This window comes from Nematolebias whitei, chromosome 20 (genome assembly GCF_014905685.2).
Source record: "Nematolebias whitei isolate Nwh7 chromosome 20, NemWhi1, whole genome shotgun sequence".
In the NCBI taxonomy this organism is placed as follows: domain Eukaryota; kingdom Metazoa; phylum Chordata; class Actinopteri; order Cyprinodontiformes; family Rivulidae; genus Nematolebias; species Nematolebias whitei.
The window spans coordinates 7,022,900-7,037,097 of NC_056517.1; the positions used below are offsets into that span (position 1 = coordinate 7,022,900).

Here is a 14,198-nt window from a genome sequence, read left to right on the forward strand (position 1 = left end):
TGTGTGTGTGTGTGTGTGTGTGTGTGTGTGTGTGTGTGTGTGTGTGTCCTTGTTTATGCTACTTTGTGAGGCCCATTTTTCCAACTTATACTGCATTGTGAGGACCAACTGCTCCTTATGGGGCCCAAAGCCCGGGCCCCATAAGAAGAAGTCCCGTTGGTGGGTTAGGGGCTAGGTTTAGGACTAAGGTGTGAATTGAGGATGTGTTGGGTTTAGGGTTAGGTATGTACTGGTAACGGTTAGGTTATGGATAAAGGTCATGGTTAGGCTATAGAAATGAATGAAAAATGAATGGAAGTCAATGCAAAGGCCCCATAAAGATAGCAAAACAAACCTGTGTGTGTGTGTGTGTGTGTCTGTGTGTCTCTGTGTGTGTGTGTCTGTTTATCTAGGTCATTTCAGTAGTGTTGCAGCTAAAAATGTGAATACTAATGTAAACCTGATCTTTCATGGTTTTCACTTGGTTTTAAATTATTATGAGATACTGTGTGTGGTGGCATCGTGGTACAGTTGGTAGAACTTCTGCTTTTCTGCTAGAAGGTTGCCAGATCAAATCCCAGCCAGGAGCCTTTCTGGATGCATGTGTGGGTTTTCTCCGGGTACTCCAGTTTCCTCCCACAGACCAAAAACTTGCATGTTAGTCTGATTGGTAACTCTAAACTGTCCCTAGGTGAGAGAGAGAGAGTGAATGGTTGTTTGTCTCGTGTGTCCCTGTGATGGACTGGAGACCTGTCCAGGGTGTCCCCCACCTCCCGCACAGTGACTGCTGGATATGGGCAACCAGTGACCCCCGCGACCTGAAAAGGAAGAAGCGGATAAAAAATAATGGATGGATAAATTTAACAAATACTAACAAAACATTTTTTACAATATATTACAACAGAAAAGTAATCCTAATGGAATTATCCATCCATCCATCCATTATCTTTACCCGCTTATTCCATTTTGGGTCACGGGGGTCGCTGGTGCCCATGTCCAGCAATCACTGTGCGAGGGGCGGGGTACACCCTGGATGGGTCGCAAGTCCATCACAGGGCCACATAGAGACAAACGAGACAAACAACCATTCAGTCTCTCACTCACACCTAGGGACAATTTAGAGTTACCAATCAGCCTAACATGCATGTTCTTGGTCTGTGGGAGGAAACCGGAGCACCCGGAGGAAACCCACGCATGCACGGAGAGAACATGCAAACTCCACCCAGAAAGGCCCCTGGACCGGGGTTTGAACCAAGGACCTGCTTGCTGAGAGGCAGCAACTCTACCAGTTGCGCCACCGTGCTGCCCCTAATGGAATTAAACAAATTATAATAATTTCAAATGTGAAAAGGACAAGTAGCTCCTACACCGAGTGTAGACAAATGTTCATAGCATCTAGTTGCAACGTATGAAATCTTTTTCTTAATTGTTTTGCAAGCACAAATGCATTTACTTTCTTACATTCAGCATAAAGTTAAAAATTAAACAACCTTTTATTGTTGTTAACCACTTAGCAAAGAAATCTAACTTTGTCCTTCTGATATTTTTTGTACCCAGGCCTCAGTTATTGGTGCTTCTGAACCTGGATTCAGATCAAGCAGTCAAACACCCTCGGCTGCTGTCCTTCACCACTCAACTGAAGGCAGGGAAAGGCCTGACCATCGTGGGGAATGTTTTAGAGGGAACTTATCTCACAAAGGAGACAGAGGCCAAGAAGGCTGAGCAGGTATACTAAATGTGTCAGACACAAGCAGACATATTAAAAGTAGGAATAAGGTACTAGCTATGGATTGGTGCACTCAGGCTGCTTCAATGTAAATGAGTTGGTGTGTACCAGTTATTTTCCTGGGATTGTGTACTTGGATAAAATCAGATCTTACCTCATATCACACAGTGGGCTGTGGTAGCTTGGTGATCAGCGCCACGGTCTTGTAATCCTGAGGTCACGGGTTCGAGCCCAGGATGCATTAGGTAGGGCATCCAGCGTAAAACAAATTGCCAAGTCTTTCATACGAGTTTGTTCGCTGTGGTGACCCCTGAAGAGGGAGCAGCCGAAAGGAACTTACTTACTGAAGATGTTTGTCAGGTTAATTAGCAATTTAAGAGTTCAGTGCATGTTTGCATTTTTTTGTCAATGTCCTTAAATACTTAGCTTTTTGTTTACTATATGGATTTTTGTTGTTGTTTTTGCTATGTTGTAGTTTGTTTCATGCACAATTGTCATGTGCACAATTGGCATGTACTAAATAAAAGTTTGACTTCAGTTCTTTTCATATTTTCTCATTTAGAACATCAAGTCCGTCATGTCAGCTGAGCGTACCAAGGGTTTCTGCCATGTTGTGGTGTCTTCAAACCTGAGAGATGGCTTCTCTCACCTCATTCAGTCTGCAGGCTTGGGAGGGATGAAGCACAACACAGTGTTGATGAGCTGGCCTGGGACGTGGAGGCAATCTAATGACCCGCAGTCATGGAGAAACTTCATAGGTACAACACAGCTTATGGTTCAAAATGCACATACCGTGTACTCTTGCCAGTTTATAAAGACTATAAGATAAGACTAAAATGTAGTTTAAGGTTCTGTTCAATGGTTCTGGGTTTGTTTAGAAGTGTTACCAACATGTTGTTAACTCTAATTCCGCTAACTGGACTTCAGTATGTCACCTCTGAAACATTTTTAACAACAAGGTTCCCACAAAGACACACACAGCATTCATGGTGCTACCTGGAAAAACTAGTTACTGTCAGGAAATATTTTCCATGAACTAGTGCTGAACTGGAGAGCAGTTTATATATGTGCACCCTCTCTGCTCCCTGTGGTGCACACAGCACATGTTCTTCCTATGGAAAGGGGGCATATGCTAACATGAAAGGTCAATACATGTACAATTTCACCCCTAGTAACGGTTATTTTATTCTGAGAAAAATCCCAGATAAATGATTGTTGTTTGTTTAAAAATCAAATTTCATACAATAATAAAAAAAGAAAACACCCCATCCAGGAAAGAAACCTAGACATCCCTCTTCCACAACACTTCACAGTTTCTCCAGTGGGGTCCCTGACGCCTTTCAGAGAAGACACACAATCACTTCCAGCAAGTTCTGGATTTTCTCCCGGGCCTCTTCCCAGTGGGAAGAGCCTGGAAAACTTCTAAAAGGAAGAAACCAGGAGGCATCCTAACTAGATGCCCAAACCACCTCAACTGACTTGTTTCGATGCAGAGAAGCAACAGATATACTCTGAGCTCCTCCCATATGCTGGAGATCCTCACCTGTGAAGGAAGCTCATTTCTGCTTCTTGTATCCGGGATCTCGTTCGTTTGGTCATGATCTGTACCTCATAGCCATTGGTGACGGTTGGAGCATAGAAAGACCAGTAAATCAAGAGCTTTGCCTTTTGATTCAACTCTTTCTTCACCATGACTGACTGAAGCAACAGCCTCATTATTCATCCATTGTGCCAACTCCCACTCCATCCTACCATCATTTGTAAACAATATGCCCAGATACTTAAATTCCTCGGCCTGATACAAAATCCCCAAGGAGCCATTCCACTCGTTTCCAGTTGAGAAACATGGCCTCAGACTTAGAGGAACTGGCTTTCATTCCAGCGGCTTCACACTCAGCTGCAAACTGTCCCAGTACATGCCAAAGGTCATCCGCATAAAGCAGAGATGAAACTACTCTCCAGCTCCCTTTTTAAAAATGAGAACCACCACTCTGTTTTTTTTATTTCACCAACACTTCTTCCCTGGTAATGGACTCATCTTACTTCATCGGACTTTGCCTCCTCAAAAGTAGACATGGTGTGTGGATTAAGGAGATCCTCAATGTGCTACTTCCACCACTCATTAATATCCTCAGTCTGGGTCTACAGTTCCCCTCCGCAATTTCCTTTTCTGAGACACCAAACAGTTTGCCAGAACCTCCTCAAGGCCAATTGAAAGTTCTTCACCATGGCACCCCCAAATTCCTCCCATACCCAAGTTTTTGCATCTGCTACCACCAAAGCCACAGTCCTTCTTGCCACACTGTACCTGTCATGTGCTTCTTGCCACCACATCAGGTACCAATGACTTTTAGTCCACATATCCTTGAAGCCGCATCTACAATATTCAGATTCCATGTCCTCAACTGCACCTGGGACATGTGAAAATTCCTGGAGGTGTGAGCTGAATGCTGCACGGACAGATTGCTCCACCAGACATTCCCAGTTCACCCTCACTATGCATTTGGTTTTTTTAACTAGTCTGTCCAGCTTTCCACCCTGCCACCGGATCCCACACACCACCAGGTGGTGATCAGTTACAGCTCTGCCCTTCTCTTCACCCAAGTGTCCAAGACATAAAGCCACAGGTCTGATGACACAATTACAAAATCGATCATCGACCTTTCACCTAAGGTGGCCTGGTTCCAAGTATACTTACAGTATGAACCGCCCAATGCTTGAACATGATGTTTGTTATAAACAACCCATGCCTAGCACAGAAGTGCAATTAGTGAATATACTTTGTAATTTGGGTTCAGATCAGGGAGGCTGTTCCTCCCAGTCACCCCGTTCCAATCAGGAGCCAATCATTAAACATCGCCCAGAAAAGGGAAACAAGGGCTTCCATGGTGCAAGGCCTGGGGTGGGTGTGGGAAAGTCTCGCTGGTGAGTATGTGGTGGTCATATCTTGGCTCCTGTGGCTCAACTGGGCCAAACCAAAGCAATGACAGGACACCACCTCCACATGGACCAACCACCTGCGAGGAGGACTGTCAAGGTCAGATGCTGTGGATGCCAGTCAGCCAGCGAAGGGGTGTCTCCAACTATATTGATTCCCTGGAGCATAGACTAGCTCTTGGGGTGTGGAAAAAAAAAATCTCATTAATTTAAGAGGGAACATGGCTTTTACATTTCAATTATGCCTTTCTATATGCTTCTGTGTCTTTGGATTCAATAATAGATATGTTACTTCTAATAAGAGTACTTTGCATGTACAACTGTATTATTGACAGTACACTGTTGTCTCCTGTCCATCCAGAGACAGTGCGTGAGACCACAGCAGCTCATCAAGCCTTACTTGTGGCTAAAAATGTGGACAGTTTTCCCACCAACCAAGACCACCTAGGAGAGGGTACCATTGATGTGTGGTGGGTGGTTCATGACGGAGGATTGTTGATGCTACTGCCCTTCCTGCTGCGACAGCACAAGGTGGGTAGATGTATTCAGATTGTTTTCATTCTTAAAAACTCAAGAACCAAAATTATGTTGCCTAGATTTTTACTTTTTCTTCATTTGCGCACCCTGAATCATCAGATTTCTTTGATTGTGCTTAAACTTTTAATTTGTTTTGTCTTTTTAGTCCATCCATCAGTTTTTGCACTTCACGATCATTGTCTTTCTCTCCTTCAGGTGTGGAGAAAATGTAAGATGCGTATCTTCACTGTAGCCCAAATGGATGACAACAGTATTCAAATGAAGAAAGATCTCCAAATGTTCCTTTATCACCTGCGACTGGACGCTGAGGTGGAAGTAGTAGAGATGGTGAGATTTTGATTGACAAAGTAGCACCACACTTCACCTTGTGCATGTCCTATGTTGAAGATGATTTATATTGGTAAATAATTCTAATAATCTTCCTAAATTATAAAGTTCAGCAAGAACCAGGCTCACAGTACTCAAAGTAATAATAAAATATAATAAAATAACAATAATAATAATGATGATTTTAATAATAATTATTGTTGTTACCCTTATTTTATCACTGCTGTCAAGGGAGTGGTAGTGCAGAAGTAAGAAAAGGAGCCTGTGATCGGGAAGTCTCCGGTACAAATCCCCTGACCATTACATCGAAATGTGGTGGGAAAAGTGAAGCCCCCACACCTACCTCTACCCTCGTTTGCCCCTTTCTGAGCCCTTGAGCAAAGTCCCCCTCCACAACACACACACATCTGCTCCCATGGGTGCCCTAGATGGCTGCCCTCTGTTCCACACATGTGGTCTGAGTAGATCTGTGAATGCACCAGGAAGCATTCGTCATAAAAAGAACGGACAAACCTCCGTGTGAGTTGGCTCGTTGTAGTGAGCCTTAACAAGGGAACAGCCGAAAGAAAAAAGAAACATTTTATCTCTTCTGTTGTTTTGGCACAAAAAAGCGTGTGATAGTTACAGTAACTACTTTATTTACGTAACTGGGAAGCGGAAATACAAGTAAGACAAAGTAAAGCAAAACATATATACCACTGAATGTACAAACCTGGTTGTTGTTCAAGTTTTTCTTTTTGTTTAATCTTAACAAATATTGTTTGTTACCAACTTCGTAGCATGATAATGACATCTCAGCCTTCACTTACGAGAAGACGCTGGTGATGGAGCAGAGGTCACAAATGCTGAAACAGATGCACCTTTCCAGGACTGAGCGAGAGAGAGAGGTAAAGTATTCCTCAACATGGAAGAGTTTTTGTTGAGAGCTGCATTGTGTGTTCTCTCTATACAAGGCCACATGGACAGCAAGAGTCAAGACGGTGTTTTTTTGCTACTGAATGACTTGAAACGTGCATACATGCAAACTGAGAACCGTCAAGCAGTTATATGACCACTTCCTAATGTTTTGTGACATACATACACTGAAAAAATATATAAATGCAACACTTTTTGTTTTTGCTCCCATTTTTCATGAGCTGAACTCAAAGATCTAAGATGTTTTCTACGAACACAACAGGACTTTTTCTCTCAGATATTGTTCACAAATGTGTGTAAATCGGTGTTAGTGAGCACTTTGTTGAAATAATCCATCCACCTCACAGGTGTGGCATATCAGTAAGATGATTAGACAGCAGGATTATTGCAGGGATGTGCCTTAGGCTGACCACAATAAAAGGCCACTCTAAAATGTGCAGTTTTATCACACAGCACAATGACACAGATGTTACAAGTTTTGACGGAGCAGCAATTGGCATGCTGACTGCAGGAATGTCCATCAGAGCTGTTGCCTGTGAATTGAATGTTAATTTCTCTACCATAAGCCGTCTCTAAAGGTGTTTCAGAGAATTTGGCAGAACATCCAACCAGCCTCACAACTGCAGACCATGTGTAACCACACCAGCCCTGGACCTCCACATCCAGCATCTTCACCTTCACAATCGTCTGAGACCAGTCACCTGGACAGATGCTGCAACAATTGGTTTGCGTAACCAAAGAATTTCTGTACAAACTGTCAGAAACATCTCAGGGAAGCTCATCTGCAGGCTCATCGTCCTCATCGGGGTCTCCACATGACTGCAGTTAATCATCGTAACCGATTTGAGTGGGTAAAGGCTCATCTTCAGTGGCATATGGCACATTGGAGAGATGTTCTCTTCACAAACAAATCCTGGTTTCCATTGTACAGGGCAGATGTCAGACTATGTGTATGGGGTTGTGAGGGTGAGCGGTTTGCTGATGTTAATATTGTGAATCAAGTGGCCCATGGTGGTGGTGGGGTTATGGTATGGGCAGGTTTATGTTAAGGACAGTGAACAAAGGTGCATTTCAATTCAATTCAAAAATACTTTATTAATCCCAAAGGGAAATTAATCGTTGTTGTAGCTCATCTTGGTTTCATTAGAGTTGTTCTAGATGCTGATAGTTTTGGGCAGGAAGGATCGCTTGCAGTCCGTCCCATAACAGATCCGAAGAAACTGGCTGCAGATGCCGATCCATCCACCTAGACCCAGCAGACCTCTTGTCCTCTTGGGCAGCAGGACTGCCTGAATGCCAAGCAGAACTCCTCCCCGAGCAATGGCCATTTCTCCCAGCAGCCTGCCGAGCCCCTCGTTACTGCGGACTTAACTGCAGGTGCCGGGGGTACATCTCAGTCCTCCTGCTGTCACGAGCTGTGTGTCCTGCTACTTCCAAGATCTCACCGGTCAGGCACTCGAGCACAGCCTCCAGGTAGACGGTAATGCATCTACGGCACCTCCTTTTCAACACATTTGGGATTTGGGGCTGTAGCTGAGGTCTTATTTGGTCGTTTGAGATGTTAATCAGCAACTCTCAGTTGTAGAAAACCACCTTGTTGTCATGGTTATGCATCACAACAAAAATCCAAAAGTAAAAAAGGTCTCAGTAAAAATCCTTCCAGCAGCACAGCATCTGATACCAGAGAAAGCAATCATTCAAAAAAAGCCATTTAAATCCAGAAAAATTAGTAATAAAAGTTTTCAAAAGCAAAATCTCAGAATGAATGTAACAGAGCTACTCCAACATGCAGCCACCTTGAACGGCGCAATTCTGGAACATTATTATTAATTATTTTGAATGCACAGAGATACTGTGATGAGATCCCGAGGCCAATTGTTGTGCCATTCATTCACGACCATCATCTCCTGTTGCAGCATGATAATTCACAGCCCCATGATGGAAGAATCTGTACAAAATTCCTGGAAGCTAAAAGCATCCCAGTTCTTGCATGGCCAGCACACTCGCCGGACACGTCACCCACTGAGCGTGTTCGGGGTGCTCTGGATACGACAGCGTGTTCCAGTTCCTGACAATATCCATCAACGCCACACAACTGTTGAAGAAAAGACCAGCAGGCCACAGACAACAACCTCATCAACTGTATGCGAAGGAGATGTGTTGCACTGCGTGAGGCAAACAGTCTCACCAGAGACTGTGACCACCTCACAGACCCCCTACCCGCCCCAATGTAATAAAACTGCAGTCTGTAGAATGGATTTTTATTGTGACCAGCCTATGGTACCCCTGTACAATAATCATGCTGTCTAATGAGCATATGCCACACCTGTGAGGTGGGTGGATTATATCAACTACGAAGAAGTGCTCACTAACACAGATTGACACAAATTTGTTGAACATCATTTGAGAAAAAAAGACCTTTTGTGTTCATAGAAAAAGTCTTTGATCTTTGAGTTCAGCTCATGAAAAATGGGATCAAAAACAAAAAGTGTTGCATTTATATTTTTGTTCAGTATATATAAAACCTAATACAAACTTTAATCTAAATGACAACTGGCCCCTTTTTCTCGTTTACCCTCCGCTGCGTGTTTGGGCCTTGCACACGGTTCAGATTCAGAGTATCACTGATGAGTCTCGTAGCTCAATCCGGAGGAAGAACCAGGACGCCGCCGAAAGCTTGAACCTCAGCCGGCAGTCCTCAACGATGGAAGACAACCAGGAGGACGAGGTAGTTAATTGTGTCATCCCAGTAGCCCCTCACTGTTAGATACACTGAAGCCATCTTCACAAAGCCCCATCTTTGGCTACACTCTTCAATGTCTTCATCGCTGAGATCTCTTTTAAAATCTGGACTCAGGAAACATCAATTTATTGATGTCTGTAAAGGTTTAACGTAGAGATGAAAGTGGACATTGTTCAATTGTGAATATTTCCTGTAATGCAGACATCAGTTCATGATGCCTTTTATTGTTTATACACTGGGGGTGTAACACGATTAACTTTGTGTTCATCACTAGAAATATGAACGCAAATCAGAAGTTGTAAAGTCATTGTTAAAGATTATAACAAACTAGTACTTACAGACATATTGTTCAGGTCAAAATCTTCTATGTCTACGATAGGTGTAAATATCAATTTTACCTATACCTTTACCAAACACGAGAAAAATAAAGAGGTATAATCTGTTGTTTAACAGTATTTTTTAATTAAGTAGTGGCTGTAGCTAGTTGTACTACATGTAAACATTAATTCTTGTAAGTGTTAATCTCATATGATAAATATATTCAGAGCTTAGTCAAACTGGTCAAAAACCAGCTGTTTTTATGAATGTTTGAGAAAAGATTGGATCTCAACAAAAAGCTCCAAATAAACAAGGATTATCACACTTTTTTTGTTGTTGAACAAACTTATTGTTAATAGTTTGACTCAATTTATAGTAGTCCCTCGTTTATTGCAGGGGAGCCGTACCCTGAAGCCCCGCGATAAGTGAAAAACCTCAAAGTAGGAATAGTAGCGCAAGTAGTAATTAGTAGTTTATTTTAGTATTTATATATATAAATATAGTAAGGTGTTTTAAACCCTTCCCACACTCTTCCTAAACAATGTTTCTAAACTCTAAACGCTCTAAAACAGCACAGAATGTCATGATTCTGCTCCCTGCCTCCTCTGCTTTCAGTCACTTGCAAGCGCTCTTGGCCACGCCCACTTCTACGCTCCTCACGGTGAACAGCTGATCAGCTACAGGAGGAAGTTTATCCTGCAGTGTGGGCTGCACAAAGGTGCAGCAGGTGATAAATAATTTTAAATAATTAATTTAAATAAAATTCCATGCCGGTCGTGCAGCTCATCCATCAATCAGCCAATTGTGTGTCATGTCCAATTTTATTTTGAAAAACCACGATAGAGAGAGTCTGCGATAAACGAACCGCCAAGTAGTGAGAGACAACTGTACATCTAAAACAAAATGTGTTTTTATTGTCACAAAAGAGCCACAATAACTTCAATGTGAGGATTTCAGAATATTACTCCAAGTATTGTAATTTTCCTTGTCTGGCTTTATCCTTGTCCACACAATGTTTTGGATTTCTGATTTTCATCGTGTTTCATCATGTTGCATCTGAGACAGTTCTTTAAAGACTAAAGAAAAATGCTGCAGCACATAATGCACCAGAAAAAAACCCAGCTAAGTCCAGAACTACAACCAGGTTCCTGATCATGAGCCAGTTTTTATAGTTTTCCTGTCAGACGTTTCATTTGTAGCTGAAGTCCAGACTGGTCCAACGTCTGAGCTGTGTAGTCATAAATGTTGCTTTGTGAAGACCATCCCTTTGCCTTGTGAGGCTGCTGGCCTCCCATGACCCCAACAGTCCCTCTGTACCCCGCCTCCTGTGAATGAAAGAGTGAACAGTGTTGTCATAGAAACTTGATGTCCTGAGTATTTATCTGAAGGATGGTTCATATTTTGATTCCATTTTATTTACTGTTTTTACCATAATTTGCAGAGCAGGTTTAACCCAGGTGTGCATTGTGACAATACTGTCATCTCTCTTTTCTTTACTTCCATTAATAGATCGTCCTACCTGTATGATTTTGGCATCATCCATATTTGTCTCACATTTTTTACTTGATTCATCACTGTTCAGTAACATTTATTAGAGCTAGACAAATGTTTTATCAGAACATCCCTTATTGAAGAAACGTGATTTTGTTCGACAACAGGGACAACTTTAGTACTTCATCACGCTGTGCTCTCCTGCATCACAACAAACTACATCCTCTCAGAGCTGGCCATTTACATGTTCGCCATCCAAATCACACGTGTGTGTTTTGGTTCTTGGCTGGTTTTATTTCCAGTACTGTACTTATGAAAGCCAAGTCAACTTTATTTATAAAGCACATTTAAAACAGCAGTTGTAATCAAAGTGCTTAACGATAACATCAATGAGAGTAAATTAATGGGAAAAAATGATAATAATGTAATAAAGGCATGGACTAGTTTTTCAAGGTCAGATCTGGACATCACTAACTTAAGTTTAGCTATCTGCTTTAACTAGAATAAGCTTTTCTGCAGAACAGAGTTGATTTGTTTATTAAACTTGACGTCAGAGTCTAGAACCATCCAGAGATTTGTAACGTTCTGTTTTAGATATGGCTCAAAGGAGTCGAGGTTTACAGGAACAGAGACAGCAGTAGAGCTAGGGCTAAACACAATAACTTCAGTCTTCTGATCATGAAAACTTAAAATATTAGAAGCCATCCATGCCTTGATGTCATCAAGACATTTTAACAGAGGGTGAATGGAGCAAGAACTAGTTGGGTTTAAGGGCAGATAAATCTGACAATCATCAGCATAACCATGAAATGAACGACTGTTTCCTCAGGACAGACCCCAGAGGGAGCAGATAGAGTGAAAACAGAAGATTGATTATATTTCTGCAATTGCCTGTAAACATGTAGTTGTTTTTACACATGTTTTGCACAGCATGAAGAGTCTAATTTGAAAGTTGGTCAGTCTGTACATAATTTTTGATCATTAATGGGAGTCAGTTTGACATTTCAAGCTCAGTCTTCACAGTCTGACCTGATGGATGGGGCGGCTGTGGCTGAGCAGTTAGAGCAGTCGTCCTCCAATGCGAGAGTTGGGGGTTAGAATCCACCAGCAGTCACATGCCGAAGTGTCCCTGGGCAAGACACTGAACCCCATCATAGCCTCTGATGTGTGTCCCATCGGTGTATGAATGTGATCTAAAAGTACTGATTAGTCTCATTAGAATGATTTGTTCAATTAGCTTTGTAGAGATCTAGTGCTGTATGGATGGGTAAATGAGGCACAGATCGTAGTGTAAAGCGCTTTGAGTATCTTGAAATAAGATAGAAAGGCGCTATATAAATACAGTCCATTTACCATTTACCATGGATGCACACATCTGCTTCTTACATACATTACATTCTGAATAATGTCCAAAAGATAACAGCATGTAAGAAAACTGCATGTTTGTCTGTTTGTTGAAAGAACTACCCATGCTTGAGGTCGAGCTTCATTTGCAACATTTCTCAACTGATATTTAGGTGATCCTCATATCTACACCCATTACTGTTGTCTTATTGTTTTTGTGTCTTCTTTCCAGGCCCAGCTCATCCATGACAGGAACACGGCTTCTCATGCCACCATAAATGAAAAGGTGGATGAAGGGCTTGAGCGGGTGCACATGACCTGGACTAAGGACAAGCTCCTCACAGAGCGCAATCGCATCCGAGAGCCTAATACTAACGTGGCAGTCCGTGACCTCTTCAGCATGAAACCGTGAGTACATTTGACACCAACCAATAAACTAAATGTGTAAATTTAAAAACATTCATGTAATTATATGTTGGTGAAAAATGCTGTGGTGTGATATAGTGCTGTTTCACGTGCCTCAGAAGAAACTTAAACATCTCCTAAGTTTGAATTTTACAAGAAGCTCTGTACAGCTGGAACTAGGCTAGTATGTAGAAAACAGAATTACAGAGTTTGACAAATAAAACAAGACCCACTGTAAAACACAAAATACTGAGGAGTTACTGTCATTTCTGGACTATAAGCTGCTACTTTTTCACACGCTTAGAACACTGCATCTTATACAGTGATGCTGCTAATTTATGGATTTTTATGGGCTAACTAGCTTCATGTCACCAAAACATTTAGCCTCGTTACACCCGGGTGCTCACATAGCTGTCCAAAACACGTCTCGTGATCAGCTGCAACACGTGATCTCTGGGGGCACAGCAAAGTTTTGCAGCCACTCGACATCAGTGTGAACCGTGCATTGAAAGTGACACTCGGAGCTCAGTGGGAGGCTTGGCCCAAAACTGGCCGCATGCGAAGAACAGCTTTTGCTCAAGTCTACCAGTGGATCCTTACAGCACGGAGTAGAGTCAAAAAAATCCTCTATCACCAACGAGTAGCGATGAAGAGGACAGGACAAGCTCAAGGGTGAATTTGCCTCGAGACGAAAGTGACGTTGACTGCGACAACAAAAGAGAGACTGAGGACGTGTGATGAAGTAACTCTGAGGCATCTAAAAAAGTTAAATCTGGTCCTCTGGACAGTCAAAAAAACAAAACAAAGCAAATCAACAAAAAATGTAGAAACGTTTCGTCTCTCATCCAAGAGACTTCCTCAGTCTGAGGAGTTGTATTCAGCTCAGTCTCTTAAATAGCACCGTCTCAGGGTGGATCAACCAGTTTTGCTGCTGACAACCAAAACCAGCTGATCACATGCTCAAGAAGGACCATCAGCATAACAATGGATCATTAGCACACTGATGGCTGTTTACTATTCACAGGAGTTTGAGTGATACTAGCAATCACAGCATTGTAAGAGGGGGACAGTTGAACACGGAGGTCTCCACCTCTGTTTAATGATGGACGGTTTCTTTTCACAAAGATGGCCTCCTTTACTCCTCTCTCAAACCATCGTTCCTCTCTGTTCAGGATGTGAACATCTTATCCCTGAAAGAGTGACCGCTGACCTGGAGATGAGTGTAGACCGCAGAGTCCTGGCCTGATGATGTTTATCTTCTGTGCTGGGCCATCCTTTTGGCCAGTGGCTGTTTTGTTTCCCCGATGTAAGACTGATCACAGCCCTCCTGACACTGAACAACATACACAACATTGCTCTGTTTGTGCCGGGGGACTGGATCTTTGGGATGAACCAGTCTTTGCCGTAATGTATTTTGGGGTTTAAAAGCCACTGAGACGTTTATTTTCTAAACATAACGTCCCAGTGGCTTTTAAA

At 42.4% G+C, this 14,198-nt stretch overlaps 1 protein-coding gene across 1 annotated transcript in view; it reads left to right on the forward strand.

The window, feature by feature from the left end:
• Nucleotides 1-14,198, forward strand: part of slc12a7b (solute carrier family 12 member 7b) — a 101,979-nt gene that overhangs the window by 78,036 nt on the left and 9,745 nt on the right. Inside the window, exons 17-23 of the mRNA XM_037694400.1 lie at nt 1,537-1,705; nt 2,268-2,463; nt 5,004-5,173; nt 5,375-5,506; nt 6,286-6,393; nt 9,033-9,149; nt 12,550-12,725. Of these exons, the coding sequence (XP_037550328.1) occupies nt 1,537-1,705; nt 2,268-2,463; nt 5,004-5,173; nt 5,375-5,506; nt 6,286-6,393; nt 9,033-9,149; nt 12,550-12,725 (1,068 nt within the window). The remainder of the gene's footprint in view (nt 1-1,536; nt 1,706-2,267; nt 2,464-5,003; nt 5,174-5,374; nt 5,507-6,285; nt 6,394-9,032; nt 9,150-12,549; nt 12,726-14,198) is intronic.